Below are 22058 nucleotides of genomic sequence, written 5' to 3'. Positions count from 1 at the left end.
CGAGTAAGGGAATGGCTCAATAGCGGGCTCCGGGGTGAAAAGGAGAAGGGTGGGGAAGAGCTTGGCTGACAGCAGCTCTCAAATGGCACCTACAGGGTTAAAACCCAAGGAAGGGGAGCGGCCGAACACGGTTTCCAGGGTAACGGCTCCGACAGTTCCGGCAGCGCAGGCTCGTACCATTACGCCGAGCGCGCGGGGGGAGCGCGAAGGGAGGAGGGCCGCGCGAAGGAGCAGTCGAGCTGAGGGGTACGTCCCGGACGCTACCAACGGCGCCGCCCGCCTGCTCGCCCCGGGGTCCGCGCCGAGCCGCGCTCCGGCCGCCCGGCCGCCGCGTCCTCCGTGCCGGGCCGGCAGCTCCCAACTGCCAGCGGACGGCAAGGGCGAGGAAACGTGCGCCCGGTGGCCCAGAGTGGCCTCCTGGTCCCCCCGCCTGGGCGGCGGAGTGCGGGCGGCCCGGGCTGGGAGGTTTGAAAAGCGGACGAGAGACAAAGGCAGCAGGAAGCCTCCTCGGCGCCCGGAGCCTGTGCGCGCAGCCCTCGGGGCCCCTCGCGGCCCGCCGGCCCGGAGCAGCGGCGGCGGCGGCAGTGGCAGTGGCAGTGGCAGGAGGCGGAGGATGCGGCAGGGGGCGTGGGAGCGGCGGCGGCGCGGGCGGAGCGGCGCGGCCCGAACGCGGCGTGGTTAGACCCCAGGCGGCGGCGCGGCGGCGGCGGCCCGGCCGTCTGGGGAGTGAGTGAGGGGCGCCTTCCCCGCCCGGGATGTGAGGACCGAGCGGAGCCCGGGGCGGGGGGAGGGAAGGGAAGGGAGGCGAAGCCGGCAGGAAGGAAGGAAGGACGGACGGACCAGGAGGAGGAGCGGCGGCGGCAGCCGGAGCCGGAAGGCGGGGAGGGGCCGTCCGTTGGGCCCGAGGCGGCGGCGGCCAGGGCGAACCGCTCTCGTCGCCTCCTCCCCCCGGCGCCGCGGAGGGGGGAGGAGGAAGATGGAGACCCACATCTCATGCTTGTTCCCCGAGCTGCTGGCCATGATCTTCGGCTACCTGGACGTCCGGGACAAGGGGCGCGCGGCGCAGGTGTGCACGGCTTGGCGGGACGCCGCCTACCACAAGTCGGTGTGGCGGGGGGTGGAGGCCAAGCTGCACCTGCGCCGGGCCAACCCGTCGCTGTTCCCCAGCCTGCAGGCCCGGGGCATCCGCCGGGTGCAGATCCTGAGCCTACGCCGCAGCCTCAGCTACGTGATCCAGGGCATGGCCAACATCGAGAGCCTCAACCTGAGCGGCTGCTACAACCTCACCGACAACGGGCTGGGCCACGCGTTTGTGCAGGAGATCAGCTCGCTGCGCGCCCTCAACCTGAGCCTCTGCAAGCAGATCACCGACAGCAGCCTGGGCCGCATAGCCCAGTACCTCAAGGGCCTGGAGGTTCTGGAGCTGGGGGGCTGCAGCAACATCACCAACACCGGCCTCCTGCTCATCGCCTGGGGCCTGCAGCGCCTCAAGAGCCTTAATCTCCGCAGCTGCCGCCACCTCTCGGATGTGGGCATTGGGCACCTGGCCGGCATGACGCGCAGCGCGGCCGAGGGCTGCCTGGGCCTGGAACAGCTCACGCTGCAGGACTGTCAGAAGCTCACCGATCTTTCTCTAAAGCACATCTCCCGGGGGCTGACGGGCCTGAGGCTCCTCAACCTCAGCTTCTGCGGAGGCATCTCGGACGCGGGCCTCCTGCACCTGTCGCACATGGGTAGCCTCCGCAGCCTTAACCTGCGCTCCTGCGACAACATCAGTGACACGGGCATCATGCATCTGGCCATGGGTAGCCTGCGCCTCTCTGGGCTGGATGTGTCGTTCTGTGACAAGGTGGGGGATCAGAGTCTGGCTTACATAGCGCAGGGGCTGGACGGCCTCAAGTCTCTCTCCCTCTGCTCCTGCCACATCAGCGATGATGGCATCAACCGCATGGTGCGGCAAATGCACGGGCTGCGCACGCTCAACATCGGACAGTGCGTGCGAATCACGGACAAGGGCCTGGAGCTGATTGCTGAGCACCTAAGCCAGCTCACTGGCATAGACTTGTATGGCTGTACCCGAATCACCAAGCGCGGCCTGGAGCGCATCACGCAGCTGCCCTGCCTCAAGGTACTCAACCTGGGACTCTGGCAGATGACGGACAGTGAGAAGGTCAGGTGAGGGCGGCAGCACCAGCTCCCCTTGCCCCGCCCTGTTCGTCCTCCTGTCAGCACCACGCCCCCCTCTCCACACACACACTTATACATACGTAGATCACTGCAGTGGATGAGATGGGGGCAGTGACAGGAAGCCTCAGGCTCATTTTCTCCCCACTACACGTCCATTCATTGCATCTGGGGTTCCTCTGCTATCCCTATCGAACTCCCCTCTTTTTTAGCCTGAGAATGGAGAGAGGGACTCAGCTACTTACCCACCCACTCCTCTCTACTGGGGGACAGAGGGCTGACTGAGCTACTGTATCCCCATTTCGTTGCATTTGAAAATGGGGGTGGGGGTGGGGAGTAACTAGTCCTCTCGACCCTGGGGAGTTGAGGAAAATGTCTGCCTTCACTTAAGCTTTCATTTGAATACTGTGATCTGGTTTTTATTTTGAAATGTATGAAAGCAAACCCAACTACAACGGCCTTTTCACCCTTCTTCCACTTTGTAACTAATCCCACGCTCTTCTCATCACTTTTTTTTTTTACAGTACTGTTATTCACATTCATTTCATTTTTATTGTCTTTTTTCCTTTTTTTTTGAAGAAATTTGAAACGGTCTTTTTTTTTCTGCTGAATATATTCTATATATATTTTATATATATATATATATAAGCTTTATATATATATATATATATATATACACACACACACACATACACATACACACACACACACACATACATACATATATGTCTGGCTACCTCGTTTTAGTTTACTTTTTTCTCTGAAGCCCTGGAATTCTACAAGAGAGATATTTTGAAACTAAAACATTTTTGTGCCTAGACTGGAAAGATGCCCATTGGGTTTGTACGTTTTTGTTTTGGCTTCTTCCCAAACCCCGTCCATCCAGTATGTCCCGCTTCCACATTCTGGCTATACTTTTCTTTTTCTCCTTGTCCATTGGGATTTGAGGGCCCAACGATGTTCCTAAATCTTGACTTAATTTATAGCACAAATGTGTGGGAGAAAAGAGAGTTGAACTTTTTGTTTGTTTGTTTGTTTGTTTGAGATGTCTTGCAAATGATTATTATATATGCAAATTCTACCCTACCCTCACCCTCTTCCAAGTTTCCCCCAAAAAAGGTCCCACAGTGAGGCTTCCTGTTGGAAGCAGAGGAGCAGAGTTGGCCTACAGAGCCCCTGGGGCTGTAATGTGAAGGGGAGGACACTGAAATTCATGTCTTATCTCTGTTTTGTTAATAAAATGGGAGTTGTGGGTTTTAAAAAATTCTGTTTCTAAATGAAATGGAGTAGATGACTTTATTTTGGTGGGGGTTGGGGCTTGTGGCTTTAAAAAAATCGCTTTTGAGTAGGATGTATATTTTTGTTGGATTTTTTTGTTTGTTTGTTTATTTTTTTAGAATCCTCCACAGCAACATGCGAGACCATGGAGTTAAAGAAATCCAGAGACCTTTATCAAGTAATTATACTGTTTGTGAATTTGTATAAATAATAACAAAGATCCTCTTAAAACATTTATATTCTTACAGTAAAAGGTTAAACTGATATTTATATAATAAAAGAGGAAATATGAAGTATGTTTTTGAAAAAAAACAAAAAACCTTGTATTTGTGAATTCTTTTGAAGGCAGTGTGTGTTGGGGTACCTGCTCAAGTCAGCTGCTGTCTGTGTGCTTTCAAGTAAAAGGAAATAAGGCGTAGACTTCGGTGCATCCTCTGTGCTATGACTAAGCTCACAGTTAAACATTTATTCTGTATAAGGTTTACTACTGACATCTAAATGTTTTGTTTCTAGAAATGTGATTAGATTGGAGATATATATAATTCTTGGTTTTCAACTGTCAACAACATGGAAATTTAAAGAAATTGAACAAAGTGAATCATTTTTTAAAAACCAGATTTGTAAGAGTCACAATTTCCCCAGGGTGGCCAATTTTTCTTTGGGTGGAAGTGACATCTAGGGGTACTGTTCAAAAAATGGGTCCTGAGATGTGGAAGTGGGGAAGAAAGATGGGTTTCTTTGCACTTTGAGTGGGTGTAGGAGAATGTGAAATGCTGAGGGTGGAGGGAACTGAAGCCATTGTTCAGAAAAGTTAAAAGAGTGCTGTCCTTGCTCCCTGCTCGCCGGCTCAGTCATGCATACTGAATCTCACAGTGTGAGTGAGGGTCCTGGTGGAAAGGAGGAGGGCAGCTCAAGCCCTCTTTTTAACATTCTCCTCCAGGCCTGGCTGTATTTAAGCGTCTTCCTGGGGGATGGGGAGGTTGGCCAGGAGTTCTTGTCCATTTGCATTTTAAGCACTTCCAAAGCTGAGGGTGAGGGTTCTTAGGCTGAATTTGGGGCAGATAAATGAATACCAACAATTCCAGCAAAGCGTTCCCTTTAGACAATAACTAAATAACCTGACACCCTGTGGTTGGGCTGTGGAAACAGAAGAGTATAAATGCTGCAACAGTGGAGTAATTCATATTCTTGGTTTCACATAGGTCTTTCTTAGCTGTCTGAGATTTTTTTAAACAAAAAATACTGATCCCAGCAAGAGCTGATAAGAGTAGTATAAAACTTTCTTGTATCAGCACCTCTTTCCAGGAAGAGAGCTAGAACCTAGGTTTCTCTTGGGATAAGACTGCTTTGTAACATGTCCAAGCTTTCTGTTAAGCATATCACAAAAGCAGCACTGTTCGATTTTGGAGAGCCGTCACATTGGGTCTAACTGAGCCTGACACTAGATCCATCTTCCTTTTCTTTAGGGAAGGTGTAGGTCCCTTTCTTCCCTCGGAGGTTACAGTGCTTACTGCCTGGGTGGGGGGGGGGGGGGGGGAGTGCGAGCCCTAGTAAGAAGCAGGGACTTTGAATTAGGGTCAGCTTTTAATTTAGCGTTTGACACTACAACGCACGAGGGTTACACAAGCTATAGGTTCTTAGACGGTTTTTCTTCTTCCACGAGCCTGCATGGCTGGCTATACAGATTCAGTCAATAAAAATTTGAGCACTTCCTAAGTCTCAGGCTCCATGCTCACATTCTTCATTTTGTACGCAAAATAATCCTACCAACTGTAAACGGAAGGGTTTTCTGCTTTTCTCTTTTGTTTGGTTTTTACTTTAAAGGTTAAATATAAGCTTGACTAAAGGTTGGTAAATTACTGTTTGAAAATTAAGATCACGGGCCGAGTGTCCTCATCCTGAACTGGGCATACTTAATATATTTGGAGTGTCTCTGGAAAAGATAAATAAACCACTTTCATCAGTCAAGGTTAACTTCTTATCTCTCAACTTTTTTGGATAGGAAGAAAAGAGTATGAGTTGAGAACCTATGGTGTACAGTATGTACTGCATGGTACTTTGCATGGTACTGGTAAATTTCTCCTTTTAGTCCTCAAAGCTACTTGCCGAAAACAAGTATCCTGTTTACCAGATAAAGCATACCACTCCCCATAAGCACCCCACCACCAGCGGAGGAGAGCCAGCACTCAAACCAGGCCCATTTCTAAAGCCCAGCTCCCTTCTGCTCTGAGAAGGTTCAGTTATTGCTCATACCTTGGTTTCCAGTAAGACGACCTCACAGAAGTGAGTGGTAGCTGTTTGAATGCAGTGTGGACAAGCTCATGCCGCAGGGCACTACTTTAAAGGGACAGGCTCTCCACCATACCTACAAGAGTGGAAAGAAATGCTTTTAAAGAATAGAAGCACTAAAGAAAAGGAGTTGATACAGTTTGTGGGAGGTCCAAAAGTTAAAATTCACTTAAGGGCAATTTTTAGAATAACAGAAAAAATCTGGTTCAGGTATTTGCTGAAACGTCAGAACTGAAAAGCCAAAGTAGGAACTCTAAATTTTATCATCTAGAAGTAATAAACCTCAAGAGAAACTGGGTAATAAGAAAGGGCTCCGCACACCTTTCTTTTCTAAGTCTCTTTGGGCAGGAGCCCTGTAAGGTCTGTACTGAAGATTATCTGTAAATGCGACTGCGGGGTTCAGACAGTTTCTGCAGCCCCGGAAGGACCATGGCAGGCCTCTAGCTAAGAGTGCTGGGCGTTGTTGCTATGGACTCCTTCCTGCCCAACTCCTGAGTCCTAACGCGTGGGGGGAGACTGGGGCGGGGTGGGGGGGTTAGGGGGGGCAGCGGGGCTGACTGACGGGATACTTGATGGATTCCACATTTGGCAGCAGTGACAAGTGTGCTTGCCTAACTTACAGTAAGTACACCCTTAAATAGTTAAGGAAACTCAAACTGATCTATTCTTTCATGGTTCAAATCTGCAACAAGGATCTGAAAAAGCAAATGTTCCTTTTATTGGAGTTTCCTTTCAAAGGTAAGAACTTGCTCTTCAAGGACAGACAATACGTAACTGAAGCCTGGCCTGTCCTCCCAAAGCCCGTGCTTTCCTGCAGTGGTTACCAGACAGACGATGGTTTGGGCACAGAAGTAAAACCTTTCACTTTGGGCTTAGAGAATTTGAACTCAGTTTTTCAAAGGGGAAAGGGTAGTGGCCCCCAGGGACCACTGTGTTTCCAAAGAATAAGAGACTCTTGAGTATAAGATCAGATTTGTAAAACAAAACCAAGACATCCTGTAGCTTCTGACAGCCTTCTCTTCCCAGGCTGCTAAAGGAGAGCCTGGCCTCTGCTCTCAGCCACTGCTCTAGAAAGGGGCTGTAGTAAGTCATCTCCTGGGTAGGTCCTCTCTGTTTTTCTCTTCCCTTTTAAAAGTTAATTCTAGCCCTTTAGTGGAGGGCAAGACCCAAATTTGGTGCCACTGTGAACCCGTGAGGAGTCAGGGGTGAGGCTTTTTGACTAAATAATGTGTATCATGGGGAAAGCACAGGATTAGAAATTGGAAAGCTGCATTCAAAGCTAAGCTTATGCTTATGCCACATATTTATCTCATTCTTGTCAATGGACTTGTTCAAATATTAGGTAGCAAGTTAAAATTTTCAAAGTGAATGTTGTCAAACATGAGACATTCATAGTTGGATCGGTGCCAACTATTAATAATTGAGAACATCAAAGGTAAGTACACAGACGGAGTAAGAGCACGTGTGTATACACACACGCACACACTTTCAGGTCTTGACTAGAAAAGGGTATTTCTAGATGACTGGTAAAGTTAAATATCCACAAGTGATCAGTTTCAGTCTTTTCCTCTTTTCCAGGCAGTGCTCTGATTTTGCCCGTTGCTTGTACCAACCCAGCACATTTGGGATTATGTAGAGCCAAGTCTTTAAGGTACAAGAGAATATAAGCTTGAGATCTTAATTATGCAGCACTAGCTAAACATAGAGGGGGGGTATGTTTAGCATCCCCCCCCAGTGAAACAGTAGAAGCGCACTCCTCTGCCTGTTAACCCAAAAAAGCATGTTTTTAAAAAAGACAAGTTTTTATTATCTCATTCCTCTTTGACTTTGTTTGAAAGACAAAGGCCACATATTCTCTTAAGTTTGCTTTCATTTGTGAAAGTGGAAAGTACTCTCAATTACAAAGAAGAGAAGAATGGGGTCTCTCGGGGGCAGCAAAGAAACAGGTGGGATGTGATGTGGTCTGCTGGGAGAATTTAGGCATCACACAGTGTTCAATTTCTCTGTCTCAAAATTTTTGTTTTCCCAAATCTGGCAGATAATGTACCTTTAATTTCATAAATGGAGAAAGAGGCTTGATGGGTGAACAGCTCCTGCCTACGGGATAGAAGAGTCAGTATCAGAACCAAGGCTGCTTCAGACTGAAAGATCCCGTCAGAGGGTGACCAACATGCAGGGAGCGCTGTGATCTTTCCCTGAGACACTTCAAAACGCCGCCCGACCCCTGGCTTCAGAAAGGGGGGAAAACAGAGCCTATTTTCTTTGGGAGTGAAAAAACCCAAATACTGAAAGTTATTACTATTTAACAAGCACTAAGTTACACAAACATTTATAGGGTTATTCAAGATGCTGAAAAACCAAGTTGGTGAATGGGCTATAAGGTACCCAAGTAGCTAGTAGTGTCAAACCTGTCACCCGTTGTCCTCAGAGGACTTGAGCCCGTTTCCAAAACACCGCTTTGTCACAAATAGTAATGTGAAGTACAAGCGCTGGAAATGTGCTTACAATAAAGTAGCCTCAAAGCTAAGAACTTAACACACGTTTAAAACGTTTACAAATGTCTGTCACACAATCCTTTTATAAAATAGAATCGAGTTGCCAGAACCCTAGCTATTTTCATTCAAGGATAAAAAGGCTTTACTTCACAGATGTTTTAGTTATAAATCCCTCTTGTTTAAAAAGAGTAAAAGGGTCTAATTTGTTAATATCAGGCACCCTCTTATGTTTATTACTCCTCAATTTACGTAATCCACACTCCAGAAGGGTCAGGCCCAGCACACAGCTGGCTGTCAATAATTACGACTCATCATGGATCCCAGTTACTGGAATCAAACTGGGGGAAAACAGATCTTTAAGACCAGATTACTTTTTTAAAAATAAATGGTGTGAAATTACTCAATATGGCCTGGAAATCATTGTTTTCCTAATCTAAAAAGAATGGAAATGTTTTCTACAAACATCCATAATTGTATTTCTCTTTGAGAAAGCTTTACCTCAAACTGGCATTTTTATGTACACATTTTGTATAGGAATAGCTGCCTGCTTCCAGTTTGCTTTTTGAGAAGCGATCCCTAAATAGGGAGGAACCAAAAAAATTAATCCTGATATTCCTCAGAAACTTGAATAAAATCACCAAGGCTGAAATTGGACAGATGGGTAAAATAAGGGTAAAACTACAATAGTTAAGCCCCTCAAATTTTTAACACTTTGTAAGCGGGCATTTTCCCGCCAAATCGCGTCGTAACGCGGGGCTTTTTTGACATTTTCTCGCCAAAATTAGACTTTCCGTAAAATATTCATATCTTTCGATCTATTTGATATTTTTCTATGAAACTTTCAGTGTTTTAGTTTAAAAAGAGGTGCAAAATATGTGTTATTCTCGTCTCCCGCGCTTTGGTATAAAAAGCGATATGACGAGTTTACTCGTTTCCCGCAAAAAATGTTTAATGTTCTTAGATAGAAGACAATGTATTCGTACTTTCCATTTTTTCTTCAGTGTTTTAAGCCTTAGTTTCATAGCTCAAAAGCCCACTGCTGTGAACTACCAAAAATTAAAAAGGACCAGTAGGTGTGTCTTAAGCAAACAACATGAAAATGACAAAATTAAAGTGGCAATTTCCAGCTCTTCTAGTCCATTTCAGGTGCACAAAACTTAGACAGTCTCCCAGGAATCTGTAAAACCAGTATGGCCAGGTTCTGTGGTCTCCCGACCGACCGTCATGGAGCTTGCAGCTTACTGCTGGAGGAAGCAGTGGAGGCCTTCACATTTTCTGAGCCTGGCTCTCTCAACCCTCGCTGGACGTCTGCGCATTGGAGCCAGATGCGCTGCCATTGTGGTTAGAGTCAAATGGCCACAATCAGAACAGTGTGACCCAAAGGACGGCAGCTGGCCTGTCCTTTTCCCGCACATACGAGTCTGTCAATGGAATCAGGAGGAACGGCAGAAATGCGCTCCAGGAAGCACAACGCAGATTTAGCAGCAAACAGCCCCCTCGCCACTTGCTTTAGAGATAAAAATGTGTACATGCAAGTTAGGAGACAGAGGTCAAGCACTACACTTTATTGAAAGGTGGGGTGGAAAATAATTTTTATCTCCTTCTGGACTGTTCCTCGACCTCCCCTGTGCCGCCAAGAAACCAAAACCTCTCATCCACTCACTCACAGTTCACCCTCCACAGTTGTCATGTAGCTATGGACCGTGCCCACACCAGTATCGGACTTGGACATCTGACCTTGTGTTTTTCTTTACCCCAAGATTATTAAGATGGTTTTAAGCTCCACTATAAGGAACAAAATGTACGTTTAATGCAAAACTCGAAATATTTGTTTCCCAATGTGGAAGATGAAAAGTGGAAAGATGAAATCTATCCACAAAGTCTGCAAACCCTGCGTCTTGTCAGCAGGCGGCAGCATTGTCTGTGAGTTGGCATGTATTTCATGGGGAACCACAACCTCCCACCCTCTGACAAATGCCCTCTGGCCACCTCGCATTCCCTCCCCGCCACACCCACACACACCCAAAAAAAGAATTTCCTCAGGGTATAAGAGTTGACAAAAGAGGAATTTTATGTTGCCAAAAAGATGAAATGGAATTTCAAAATACCAGTGAAACTAGCAGCCTAGGTGCTGAGCACTTTGGTTTTGGAGCAAGTTGAAAGATGGCCCTCCTCACAGCTCGCCACTGGGCTTTGGAAAGCTGTGGGAATGAAACATCAGCATCTCATTTTTCCTAGACCATCTCACACCAATACTGTTAGACTGTCTTATTTGGGAAGTATGAGAGAACAAATGGGGACAATTTTACAATCATACATGGAGATATCTATTTTAACAATAAAAGCAAAAGTGCCATCTTTTTTTATTACAAAAAAATAGTGTCTTGTCTGTGATGAAAAATTCTAGAGGTCCCTTGAGGAAAAACAAAAATATTTTTTAAATTTTAGGAATACCTATTTTTTATTATTTTAAAATTTGAGCTCTTTATTGCCCAGGTAAAGACATCCTCATAAAATCTGAAGGAGTCCATGAAACTGAAAAATGATTAAGGGCTCTGGTAAAGAAGTAAGGGTGCTCACATACCTAAATATGGAAAATCAACATTAGAAAAGGGTACAGCATAAATTAAAACAAAGAGAAAGAACTTCTGAGGCAACGGGCCAGATTCCATAAAATGCCAGAATGAGGGACAGACAGGTTGAGGGCAGGAGAGACCCCTGAGCCCTTCCATCTTACGGCTCAGTTGTCTGGGAATCACAGCATGGATCTGAAGGACAGTTGGTGCAAACATGGAATAAAAACGTGGAAGGAAGAAGGCGGAAATGCCCTGCGGCTGCCCCTACCAAGCTGTTAGCTGGATGAGGCCCAGCTCAGGAGCTTGGTGTTACAGAGGCCATTTTTGGTGAGAGAATGAGACAAAAGACAGGAAAAGCTTCTGAACTCAGGGCCAGACATGAAGCAGATTACCATTGCTGGCACAGCCCATGAAGGTCTTACGGAAGCTGACAACCTCCCCGGGCAGTTTTATGGACATTCTAGCTGGGTTACGCCATTGTTAGTGACCACATCAGATGAATACAGGTTCAGGGAAAACAACCCGAATAAAGAAAAGAGGTGGTAGAGGAAAGAAAAGAGCCCATGTGTCACTGCACACAAAGCTGAGGAGGAGAAAGCACGGGGGCAGAAGAGGGGCCAGAATAATGAAGACTCAGTACGCGAAACTCAGTGAGGGGCAGCAGAAAGCGCTGCCACCAGCAGTTCCCGAAAGTGGCCCTCGGGATGCACACAGAAGGCTGCTGTCCGCCTGGCAGTCTCCAGGGACAGCTTTCCTGGGCTAGCACATGTTTTCAAGATGGGCCCTCTTTCTTTGGTCGTTTGAATCTGACTTGAGACAAAAATTCCAGTTAATAGGCCAGCAGGCTGGCTTGAGGTAAACCTGTGACTGAGGGAATGCACGTAAGGTGACAGCACCACACGCCTGAAAATGCCCTGCTCAGAGACATGTAGCTGTTACCATCCCACCCTTCTCAGCCAGCAGCATCTCCAGGACGCTCATGGCGGTCAGGTTAACTACTATGTTTTCTCCACCATCCCATTCTTCCAGGTAACAAGCAAGGACGACAGGATGTACAGGGAGAAACAAAGCGAGTGTTCCCAGGGCAGGCTGCTGTGTGACATCCCTCACACAGCTGGAGCCCTGAGGGTGGCTCCAGCAGCCTGAACACCACACCGCCCACGAACCCCACACGATTCGGGCTTCTACACTCCGTTCTGGCCAAGAAGGTATAGCTGACGGGTCCAGTACCCCTAAGACAGAGATTCTATTTTAGGTAATATTCCCCAAACCCTCACACTGGAGCACAGCTGCAAATCCACGCAGCCTGAATATTTGTCTGCAGACTCGGCTGCTTTAGTAACCTTCCTCTGTCCTCTTAGTCCCTCCTCCATAAAAACAAAGGTATGCACACAGACATCCATCTGCCCTCTAAAGTAGCCAGCGCAGACACTTTCCGAGTTCCTGGTTTCTGTTGCCACGTCCATGGAGACTGCCCCGTGGGGAGCCCAGGTGACCTGCAGCAAAGCGAGTCTTATGGCCGCACCACCATCACGTGGGTATCAAGCATTACCTTGCAACTCTACCTAGCTTGCTTCCTTCCACGTGACAGCCCACACTTAAAGCCCCCTGTGCCATCCCCAAGCCCGCTGGTTCCCACTCCTGTGTCCATTCCTACTTCACACCTGCCAGGAGCTTGCTGAGAAACCAAGGCACTTGTGTGCAAGTGGCTGCAAACACCTCCCGCCCCCCCAACTGGGGCCAAAAACAAGCCGCTAATGCTAATCTGCCCCCTCACTTGCAGCTCAACAGCTTTTCTCCTTTAAGCCCCTGATAATGGTTTTACTAAAATCCCCTTTTGATGGAAAAAAACCCCAGCTGGACATTTCAGGCCTCTGCACAATGTACAAGTCTGCAGGTCCTTTCCCTGCCCCACAAAGGCCTCTAATCAAGTGGAAAATGTGCTGGAGGCCAGAGGTTTGGGTCTGCAATTATTTTTTAAGAGATTACTAGAGAAGAATAGGGGGCAGCGAGGACCTCCCCCTTCCCCCGCTTTGTTTTCCATTTGGTCCTGCTTTTAGACATATTGAGCCAGTAGGAGCCGCCCAGATCTCCAAGCACAAGAGCCTTACCTCTTCCTTCTCTGGTGGAAGCATGTCATCTTTGAACACATCACTTCAAAAAGATTCAGAGAGTTTAGAAGCAACATGCAGGTCCCATTCTGACCCAATTTAAGCTCTCATCTATAAAACCACTATGGAATGGGATCTTATGTGTGGGGAGAGCACTCATTCATTAACCTCTAACCCTGCTCTGTATGCAGAGGGGAGAGTTCGCACCCAGCCCATACACTGCTACGACTGGGAGCATTCACTAGGGATACCAGGCTGTGGAGGGCAAGAGGTCGTGGTCCCAATCTTGCCAGACAGCCTTCTTACCTATACCATATTAACCCTTCCGTTCAACTGAGCAAATATCCATGACACTCCTAATGCAAAGCCTGGGCGAAAATATAAAATGCTGACCATTTTTATTACCCTATTTGGAGTCTTCATTTAAAAATGTGCACTACGGAAGGGTGTCTTCTCTGTATTGTGAAGGACCTCCTTTGGTGTCACTTATACGTGAACGTTCATGGAGGAGTAACTGATACAAAGATGAACATTTCTCATTGGTCCTATGTTCTCATCGTTCTATCTCAGCACAAAGACTACTCATCCTTTGAAACCTAGCTGGTGAGTGATGATGGATGCAAATCCCCAGTAAAAAGGAAATGATTACAAATTCCTAAACTCATTCTGGGACGATCAAGGATTAGGCTGTTCAGCTGTGAAAGTTAGAAGCCAGCATGTATTTCAAAACAAATCAGGCCGAGTAATAATTTTCAGGTCCTTTCTTCAAAGTACCTAAAATACCTTTGGTCAAAATCAGAAAAACAAAGAAACCAACTCTGGTCTGCTTTCATCAGTACGAACACCTTATTGACATATTGGCCTTATTAATTTTTCAGTTCTCTCTCAGAACCCCAAACAATTGAGAACCAGATGGAGAGAAGCACAATGATCACCTTTAACACATTACATTTCATACTTAATGCAAACATCATGCTAGTATTTTATGTTGACCTTCATGTTTCTTTTGGTGGGTATTACAAGAGGAGGGGACCACACAGTTTCCCCAAAGAAAGCAAGCGAGGTGGACCCCCTGGAGTCCCCTTCCCAAATAATGACAGACAGGTTTGGTGAATTATTTCTTCTGGTTATCAAGATGTTGTGACAGGTTTTTCCCGGAGTGAATTATCCTTAACCTACTTTAGAAGAAGGTGAACTTCTTTAGAAAGGTGAAGTGAAACATTCAAGGGCATCAAAGGAGGAGACAGTGGACTAGCTCTAAAGCAGAGCCTAAGGGGGCCTGACTCCTGAAATAAGGAGCAAATCATGACATAAGTCTGCCTTGTAGGGAGTTTTATTCCAAGATTCGTCTCCCAGACACACTTCCTGAATCACTCACTACTCAGAATGCCTACTTACTTCTGTCCTTGGCTTATCACCATTATTTTGGTATTCATCAGTATTCTTATACGTCTCTGGCCTTTTAACAAACTGTATTGAACAAAATACTGGTTGCTTTAGAAGTTGCTCTTCCTACCAACACCAGTTTGGGGAAGAGTAAAAACGCAATTTGGAAACAATAATTTGATAAAATAGTGACAACAGTGCATCTCGGATTTTTCAGGGCAGTGGAAAATTTTAGTACTTTGGAATATAAACATTTTTCAGATTCTCATAGATCACAAAGGTATTTACAAACCAACTTAAGACCAACGTTCGTAATTTTCTATTCAAAAAACAAGATGAACATAATTAGAATTAAGAAGTACAACGTATGGGGCCGGCCCAGTGGCTCAGGTGGTTGGAGCTCTGTGCCCCTAACTGTGAAGGATGCCAGTTCAATACCCACATGGCCAGTGGGCTCTCAACCACAAGGTTGCCGGTTCAACTCCTCGAGTCCCGCAAGGGATGGTGGGATCCGCCCCCTGCAACTAAGATTGAACACAGCACCTTGAGCTGACCTGCTGCTGAGCTCCGGGGTGGCTCAGGTGGTTGGAGCGCGTCCTCTCAACCACAAGGTTGCTGGTTTGACTCCCACAAGGGATGGTGGGCTGCACCCCCTGCAACTAGCAACGGCAACTGGACCTGGAGCTGAGCCGCGCCCTCCACAACTAAGACTAAAAGGACACCAACTTGAAGCTGAACGGCACCCTCCACAACTAAGATTGAAAGGACAACAACTTGACTTGGAAAAAAGTCCTGGAAGTACACACTGTTCTCCAATAAAGTCCTGTTCCCCTTCCCCAATAAAATTTAAAAAAAAGAAGTACAAAGTATGGGTTTTCGAATTAACTAAGTGAAAATTTTGTTAATGGTCTAAAGAGAAGGAAATTCTATCTTGAGGTTGAAATGCTATCATTCGAAAGTTCGTTCTGACCTAAAGGTATACCTAAAATAGTTGGGAAATGCCCTTGAGTCCATGAAGAAGATATGCAATATTACTTCTCCAGCTGGCACCGAGTGGGGTCATCCACAGGCAGTAATGGAGCCTCACTTCTCTACAGTGTTTTCTCTAGCTCCTTCTCTCATGCTCTTGATAACTGAAGGCTACCCCTAACTCCTGCTCAAATCGTCTCTGTTTTATCACTTCACATTTCTGAAATTCTACTTGTTCACTCATTTTCCATCATTACAGGCATACTTATCATCTGGGTCATCTAACTCTAGACTCATCTCCACGCCTAGCAATCTCACTTTAGCACCTGCAGACTCTGCTAGGTAGAGATGGCTGCACTCCTGACTCTGGCTCTGCTTCCCCTGATCTGCCTTCTAAAACCATCCCCGTAACCTCCCAAAGGCTTTGGAACTTCCCAGAAACTTCCAAACTTGTGACCAGATGAGTGATAACTGTCATTACTGTATTTGGTTGGCACTCTACACCACAGTTGTTAAATATTATTTTTACTAAAATATGCCTATTTAAGGCTATTCTTAAAAGTGATACCTAAATTAACACCAATTGTCCAGAAAAATTTGGATGACAAAGTTGCCCTTCAGTGATATAATGTCACTTTTCTCCCCTGAGGTGCCCCAGGTGACAGAGTGGGCTGGATCTATTTGGACCCAACTACAGCTTTCTGAGTGGCCAACGGTGGTGACAAATGCCCCAAACTTAGGTCTGACAGAAAATCTTGATTGTGTAAGACCTTGAAATTAAGCATTTGTCAGCACAGGTTAAGCCCCCGACGGATCTGTGGTCATCAGGCAGCACCCACAGTCTCTCTCCCCAGGTTTGTGGCTTTAGAGTCTCTTAAAGGTCTTTTTCAGGAACCATTACAAGTTTATCTACGCAGTGCTGACAGTCAAGTGGCACGACCAATAAAGTGTGCGCTTGGCTTTATCAGTTACAGAGCTAAAGCTACTTTCAGAGCCTATAAAAATGCTCACAAATATTCCTTTTCACCAACCCACACAGCCCTCGTTCACAATCAAACATCCCGCTGGTTTATTGGGATTAATTGCTAACTAACAGTTAAAATGCTAGCGTTTATGAATGACTTTTTAAAAAACGCAAATGACTGTGCATTGAGCGCTACCTTTCACTTGGTAAATATTTGTTTGGCATCTGTTATCACTGGGTCCTGTGCCAAGGGCTGGAGGTGCAGAGTAACGCCTCACACTTGCCTTGAGCTCTGCTTTCTTGAGTGGGAGAGAAAGGAGTTTCACTGGGAACCGCTCCCAACCCACAGCCTGATTCATCTGTGCCGCAGACCGTAACCGGGACACGCACAGGAGTGCGCCCACTGTGTGCCTAGGGAAGCAAGCTGGGTGCTGCTTCACATGGCGCTCAGTACAGGAAGGAGCCAGCCAGTGGCAGAACCCGGGTTTATATACACACAATACCAATCTCCTGTCCCTTCCCCAGCAGGCGACACCTTGCTCCTACTCCAAGCCGAGCTGCTGTCCTTGCGTCTCTCTCCCATCTCCTCCAGGCTGCTCTTGCTGTCAGTTTCAACCTGATTTCACTGGTACAAAAATACTGAGCGAGGGGCTACATGAGCACGCAATGGCCTGTACTGCCCGCCCCCCACCCCCCAAAACATCCCTGGAACTGCCACCCTGCCTTTCACGGGTCAGCTTCGCCGGCTTGGACTTGATCAGCGCAGCAGAAGCTAAAGAGTCTCTAAGGGTGGCCAGGCCATACCAGGGCCTTGACTTAAATGACGATCGGAATGATTCCCTGCTTCGTTGCCAGTAATTCTGTTTTATTAGAGAAAGGGTCTGTGAGAAGAAAAGGAAACATTTAAGGTTTCCTCCTGCTGTTCAAAGCTAGTTAAATGTAAACAGAAAAAACCTGTTGGGCTGTGTGGAGGCATTGCACACAATTCGCCACGTGCATCTCACTGCTGACACAAACACACATGCCGGCAGGCTTCCGGGCAAGGGGCGGCTCCCCTGAGCTGCTTCCTCAGGGCAGGACATTTTCCACCCAAGACCCTGCAAGGGAAGAAAGTTCGTGCCCAGCCTGCAGACCACACAGGACCCACACACGGACGCTTCCCCAGAGACACTGCCCCCTCCTCACTCTCCCTCTAATGTCCACAGGAAAACTGGTCTCACACACTCCAGTCTGTTTTCCTACTGAGAAGCCACAGGTGCCTTTGTAAGCTCCCACACTGTCAGCTCCAGACGCTGACACAGAGCATGGCCTGGTGCCCACAGCCATTCTGGGGGCAAAGATCAGTGGGCTGGGGGTGCAGGGGATGCAGAGGGCTGACTCGGATCCCAGACAGGCCTCCTAAACTTTAGATGTGGGATTTCTGAGGGGAGTGGGGCTGGGAGCAGTGTTCTCACTGACCAATGAGAAGGAGTTTCCCCAGGGGTCCTGAGCAGCACAGGGTCAATGTTTATTCAAAGTACCATTAACCCCAGCCATGCACCATGATCTTTGCTTTTGGCTGGAATCACCTGGGGAGGAATGGAGTGAGGTAGACTGACTTGATTTTTGCTCAACTTTCAATCAACATCTCCTGAGAAACTGATGTACTTTTATCTCAAAGTGAAATAAAGCAACTCCAGTGAGCAAAGGAGGATAAAGTTTTGGGGAGTGTTTATTTTTATAGAAGTTTTTTCTCCCTTGGGGTTTTGCTTATCTGTATGTGTGTGTGTGTGTGTGTGTGTGTGTGTGTGTATATATATATATATATACATATCCATAGAAAATATTATTCTTAAGAGTCCAGAGTCTGTTCATGTTTGTTTGTACAGATTTTCTTTTTAACTTATTGGAGTGACAATTGTTAGTAAAATTACATAGATTTCAGGTGTACAATTCTGTATTACATCATCTGTAAATCCCATTGTGTGTTCACCACCCAGAGTCAGTTCTTCCATCACCATATGTTTGCAGATTTTTAAGGGCAAATAAAAGACAGGCAGAGATACTTTTGATACTTACTGTTGTACTCAGATGATGTATTTAGACTTTTCCCATCTAGTTCAGAAACAACTTTTTTATCATTACTGGCCAAAACGTACTTTTGAAATACATTAAGTTCATCAAAGATGATCTGTAAAAGAAGGCCCCTAACTTTTCCAGTGAAATCCTACCAAAGTCTTTCTCCGGGGCTGTGACCAGATCCCGTCTCTGAGAGAGGACCCTGCTGGCTGCACACTGGCGTGCCGTTCCCACATCCAACAGTTTCCACAGACCCATCCGGCCCACATCCAGCTGTTTGCTCATTTGCTCGTTCAGGCAGAAGGCAGGACTGCAAGGCTTCCTGTGGTTTATTACCACCAGTGCTCTGGGATTTTTGAGGCCCTGAATTTCAGATCCCTCAGAAGAAGGTTCTGAAGACTCCTCTGGCTGCCCCACTGGGGTCGCCTTTCTCAGCTCTCAATCGCACTCACTGTCCCTGCCTCCGAAGGGACCCCCTCTGCCACCTGAGCTTACTGCAGCTCCTCACACACATCATTGTGTCTCCAGAGGTGGTCCCTGGCTGACCCACATAAGGTTCACCTAAGTGCCTGCTAAAATGTGTTTTCAGGGGGAGGGAGGGGTTCCCAACCTCTCTACTCTATCCCCAGAGATTCCTTCCTACAAATGTAATCTGTCCTGCTTAAAAGCCTCCACTAGCTTCCCGCTGCACAAGCAGTAAAGCCCCACCTTTTCACTACAGCAGGTCTGCCTTCAGTTACTCCTCAAGCTTCCTTTCCTGCCAGGCCCCATCCTCCTAAGTCCCTGGTCACACGCAACTCTTTCGCTCTTCTGTGCCCTGTGCCTGTTGTACCCTCTTCTCTAGCATGTTCCTCCCTCCCTGTCTGATTGGAGAAGTCTTCTTCACCCTTCCAGGCCAGGCTCAGATGAAGTTGGCGAGGTCTTGTATGACTCTCTCCTCTGCGTCCCCATGTGCTGTCTGAAGCTGTGGAGACAGCACCCTGGGCCCGCTCTGCAATGCTTTTCTGTGTGACTCCCTCTCCCTAGAACGATCACTAGTCATGAGTGATGAAGGCATCCAACCGACAAGCATGAAAAGATGTGCTGAGTTTCTACCAGTGCCCAGCCCTGTGCTGGCGGCTGAGGGTACAGCAATGAACACAGCTTGCTTCCGTCTCACAAAGGGTACAGTCAGTAGGGAAGGGAACAATCACTAAGTCATTTCCATAATGTGTGATGAATGTTGCGAGTGGAAAAGCACCTAGTAGTACCGGGTGGGGGTGAGGAACCCCAGTCAAGAGCACCTAACCTGGTCTAGCGGTCAGAGAACACTCCCCAGACAATGCCAGGGCTCACTTTGCATTGCTGGCACGCTTGCCTGCACACTGGGAGGTTCTGAACAAATTTTCTTAAGTGAAGTGTCACTTCAAATGCTCAGCCCAGACCTCTGGCCCCACAGGCCCAACTATTAGACATCTCTACTGTGTCCCACCATACACATCTAAAAACCAAACATTTCCTCCCAAACCTATTCTACCTGCCCGAATAATCTACAGTCTCTACAAAAGGCACCCTTGGTGGGCCAAACAATAAATATGGGGGTTAAATATGTATGGTTCCTCCCTTTCTCTAAGTAATTCCTAGGCCCAAGCAGCACATCCCAGCCTGGCGATTCTGCTATCTAGATTTCAAGTGTTTTACCGTCCTCTCCATGCCCCCACCCCTGCCCTGAATCAATCCTCATCATTTATAACTTCCGAGAGTGATTTTTCTAATGTACACATCTAACGTATAAATCACTTCCTTGGTCACAACTGTCCAATGGCTCCTTCTCGTGTCCGTGGTTCCTCCTGGCACACCCTGGCCTAGGCACAGCCTGCGCCCTCCTCTGGGACGGACACCTGGACATGCTGGTCCAGTGGGAGGACTCTTCAGTGCCAGAGGGGATGACACCTATGGACGGCTGAGACAGTTGAGGGTGCATCACAGTAACCAAAATAGCCAACAGTAATGAACAGTGTTTTGATCAGATCAAAATGTTCCTTCATGGGGCCGGCCCGGTGGCTCAGGCGGTTGGAGCTCCATGATCCTAACTCCGAAGGCTGCCGGTTCGATTCCCACATGGGCCAGTGGGCTCTCAACCACAAGGTTGCCAGTTCGGTTCCTCGACTCCCGCAAGGGATGGTGCTCCCGAATGGCTCAGTTCGTTGGAACGCATCCTCTCAACCACAAGGTTGCTGGTTCGACTCCTGCAAGGGATGGTGGGCTGTGCCACCTGCAACTAGAAAACAGCAACTGGACCTGGAGCTGAGCTGCGCCCTCCACAACTAAGACTGAAAGGACAACAACTTGAAGCTGAACGGCACCCTCCACAACTAAGATTGAAAGGGCAACACCTTGACTTGGAAAAAAAGCCCTGGAAGTGCACACTGTTCCCCAATAAAGTCCTGTTCCCCTTCCCCAATAAAAATCTTAAAAAAAAAAAAAAAGTGTTCCTTCATGGAAAGAGGCACATTATTTAGATTAAAATTTTCCCTGCATCAGCCTGCAAAGGTGGAAACTTTTCAGGATGAATAAAACGTTCTGTATCTTGACTGAGGTGGTGATTTCATGGGGGTACACATCTATCAAAACTCACCATTTTGAATGAGAACTCTCATTTTGAATGAGAACAATTTGTTGTACATAAATTATAGCTCAATAAAGTTGTTACAGGGCGGACGGTTAGCTCAGTTGGTTAGAACGTGGTGCTTGTAACAACATGGTTACCAGTTCGATCCCCACATGGGCCACTGTGAGCTGCGCCCTCCACAACTAGATTGAAACAACTACTTGACTTGGAGCTGATGGGTTCTAGAAAAACACACTTAAATAAAGTTTTTTTAAAAAGAGTTGTTATAAAAAATGTTCCCTCCATCAAAGTAACTATTGCATGAATTTGCCATACAATGCTCTATCGCTGCCTATCTGGCTGTAAATCCTCCTTTTTTCTTGACTACCTCCATGAAGCCTTTCCTGACTGCCCTAGGCAAACTTGGGTCATTTCTCTCGTCTCACACAATATCAGTTACCCTTCCCCACCCTCGATAGTGAGGTCTCTGAAGTTTACTTGATAGAAGAAGTGGCAGTTAAGGAACTTCAGACTTAGAGAAATACTGGCTTGGGGTGGTGAAGTCTCAAGTGACTAAAGTGCAGGAAATATCTTCGTTTTCATGACCCCTGCACTCAGGAAAGAGCTTGGCATATGGAAGGTGTTCAATAAATATCTGAGGAACAAGTACAATAGAAGGTACACACTCTGTACATCAGGCTCAAGTGATTCTTTTTTTTTTTTTTTTAAGATTGTATTGGGGAAGGGGAACAGGACTTTATTGGGGAACAGTGTGTACTTCCAGGACTTTTCCAAGTCAAGTTGTTGTCCTTTCAGTCTTAGTTGTGGAAGGTGCCATTCAGCTTCAAGCTGTTGTCCTTTCAGTCTTAGTTGTGGAGGCCGCAGCTCAGCTCCAGGTCCAGTTGCCGTTGCTAGTTGCAGGGGGCGCAGCCCACCATCCTTTGCGGGAGTCGAACCGGCAACCTTGTGGTTGAGAGCCCACTGGCCCATGTGGGAATCGAACCGGCAGCCTTCGGAGTTAGGAGCATGGAGCTCTGACCGCCTGAGCCCTGGGCCGGCCTCAAGTGATTCTTGAAGAAGGCAGATGGAGCTATCGACAACGACCCCAAATGAGAGAGGTACAATGTTGCACCAACCTTGTTAGTGAGAAACCAATTA

The 22058-nt window shown here is 47.2% G+C and overlaps 2 protein-coding genes across 4 annotated transcripts in view; one reads left to right on the top strand and one right to left on the bottom strand.

Annotated features, from left to right (window-relative positions):
* The window catches only part of WNT5B (Wnt family member 5B), a 113642-nt gene that overhangs the window by 56754 nt on the left and 34830 nt on the right, over positions 1-22058 (bottom strand). Inside the window, exon 2 of one of the 2 annotated variants that reach the window (XM_019711328.3) lies at positions 5716-5827. The exons of the other annotated variant lie outside the window; for it this stretch is intronic. The gene's annotated coding sequence lies outside the window, so the exon portion shown is untranslated. The remainder of the gene's footprint in view (positions 1-5715; positions 5828-22058) is intronic. 2 annotated transcript variants of the gene reach the window in all.
* FBXL14 (F-box and leucine rich repeat protein 14) lies at positions 230-5436 on the top strand. Of its 2 annotated transcripts, XM_019711326.3 has the most exons (2): positions 230-2128; positions 3582-5436. In XM_019711326.3, the coding sequence occupies exons 1-2, from the start codon at positions 977-979 to the stop codon at positions 3615-3617; spliced, it is 1188 nt and encodes a 395-aa protein (XP_019566885.1). In that variant the 5' UTR covers positions 230-976; the 3' UTR covers positions 3618-5436. The 2 variants fall into 2 exon arrangements, with proteins under 2 accessions (XP_019566885.1, XP_074181269.1); XM_074325168.2 differs by having other exon boundaries at positions 233-5436.

The sequence above is a fragment of the Rhinolophus sinicus genome, chromosome 1 (assembly GCF_057876585.1).
Source record: "Rhinolophus sinicus isolate RSI-liver-muscle chromosome 1, RSI-T2T, whole genome shotgun sequence".
Classification (NCBI taxonomy): Eukaryota; Metazoa; Chordata; class Mammalia; order Chiroptera; family Rhinolophidae; genus Rhinolophus; species Rhinolophus sinicus.
The sequence above is the reverse complement of the archived record's forward strand: the minus strand, read 5'-3'. Positions and strand labels throughout refer to the sequence as shown.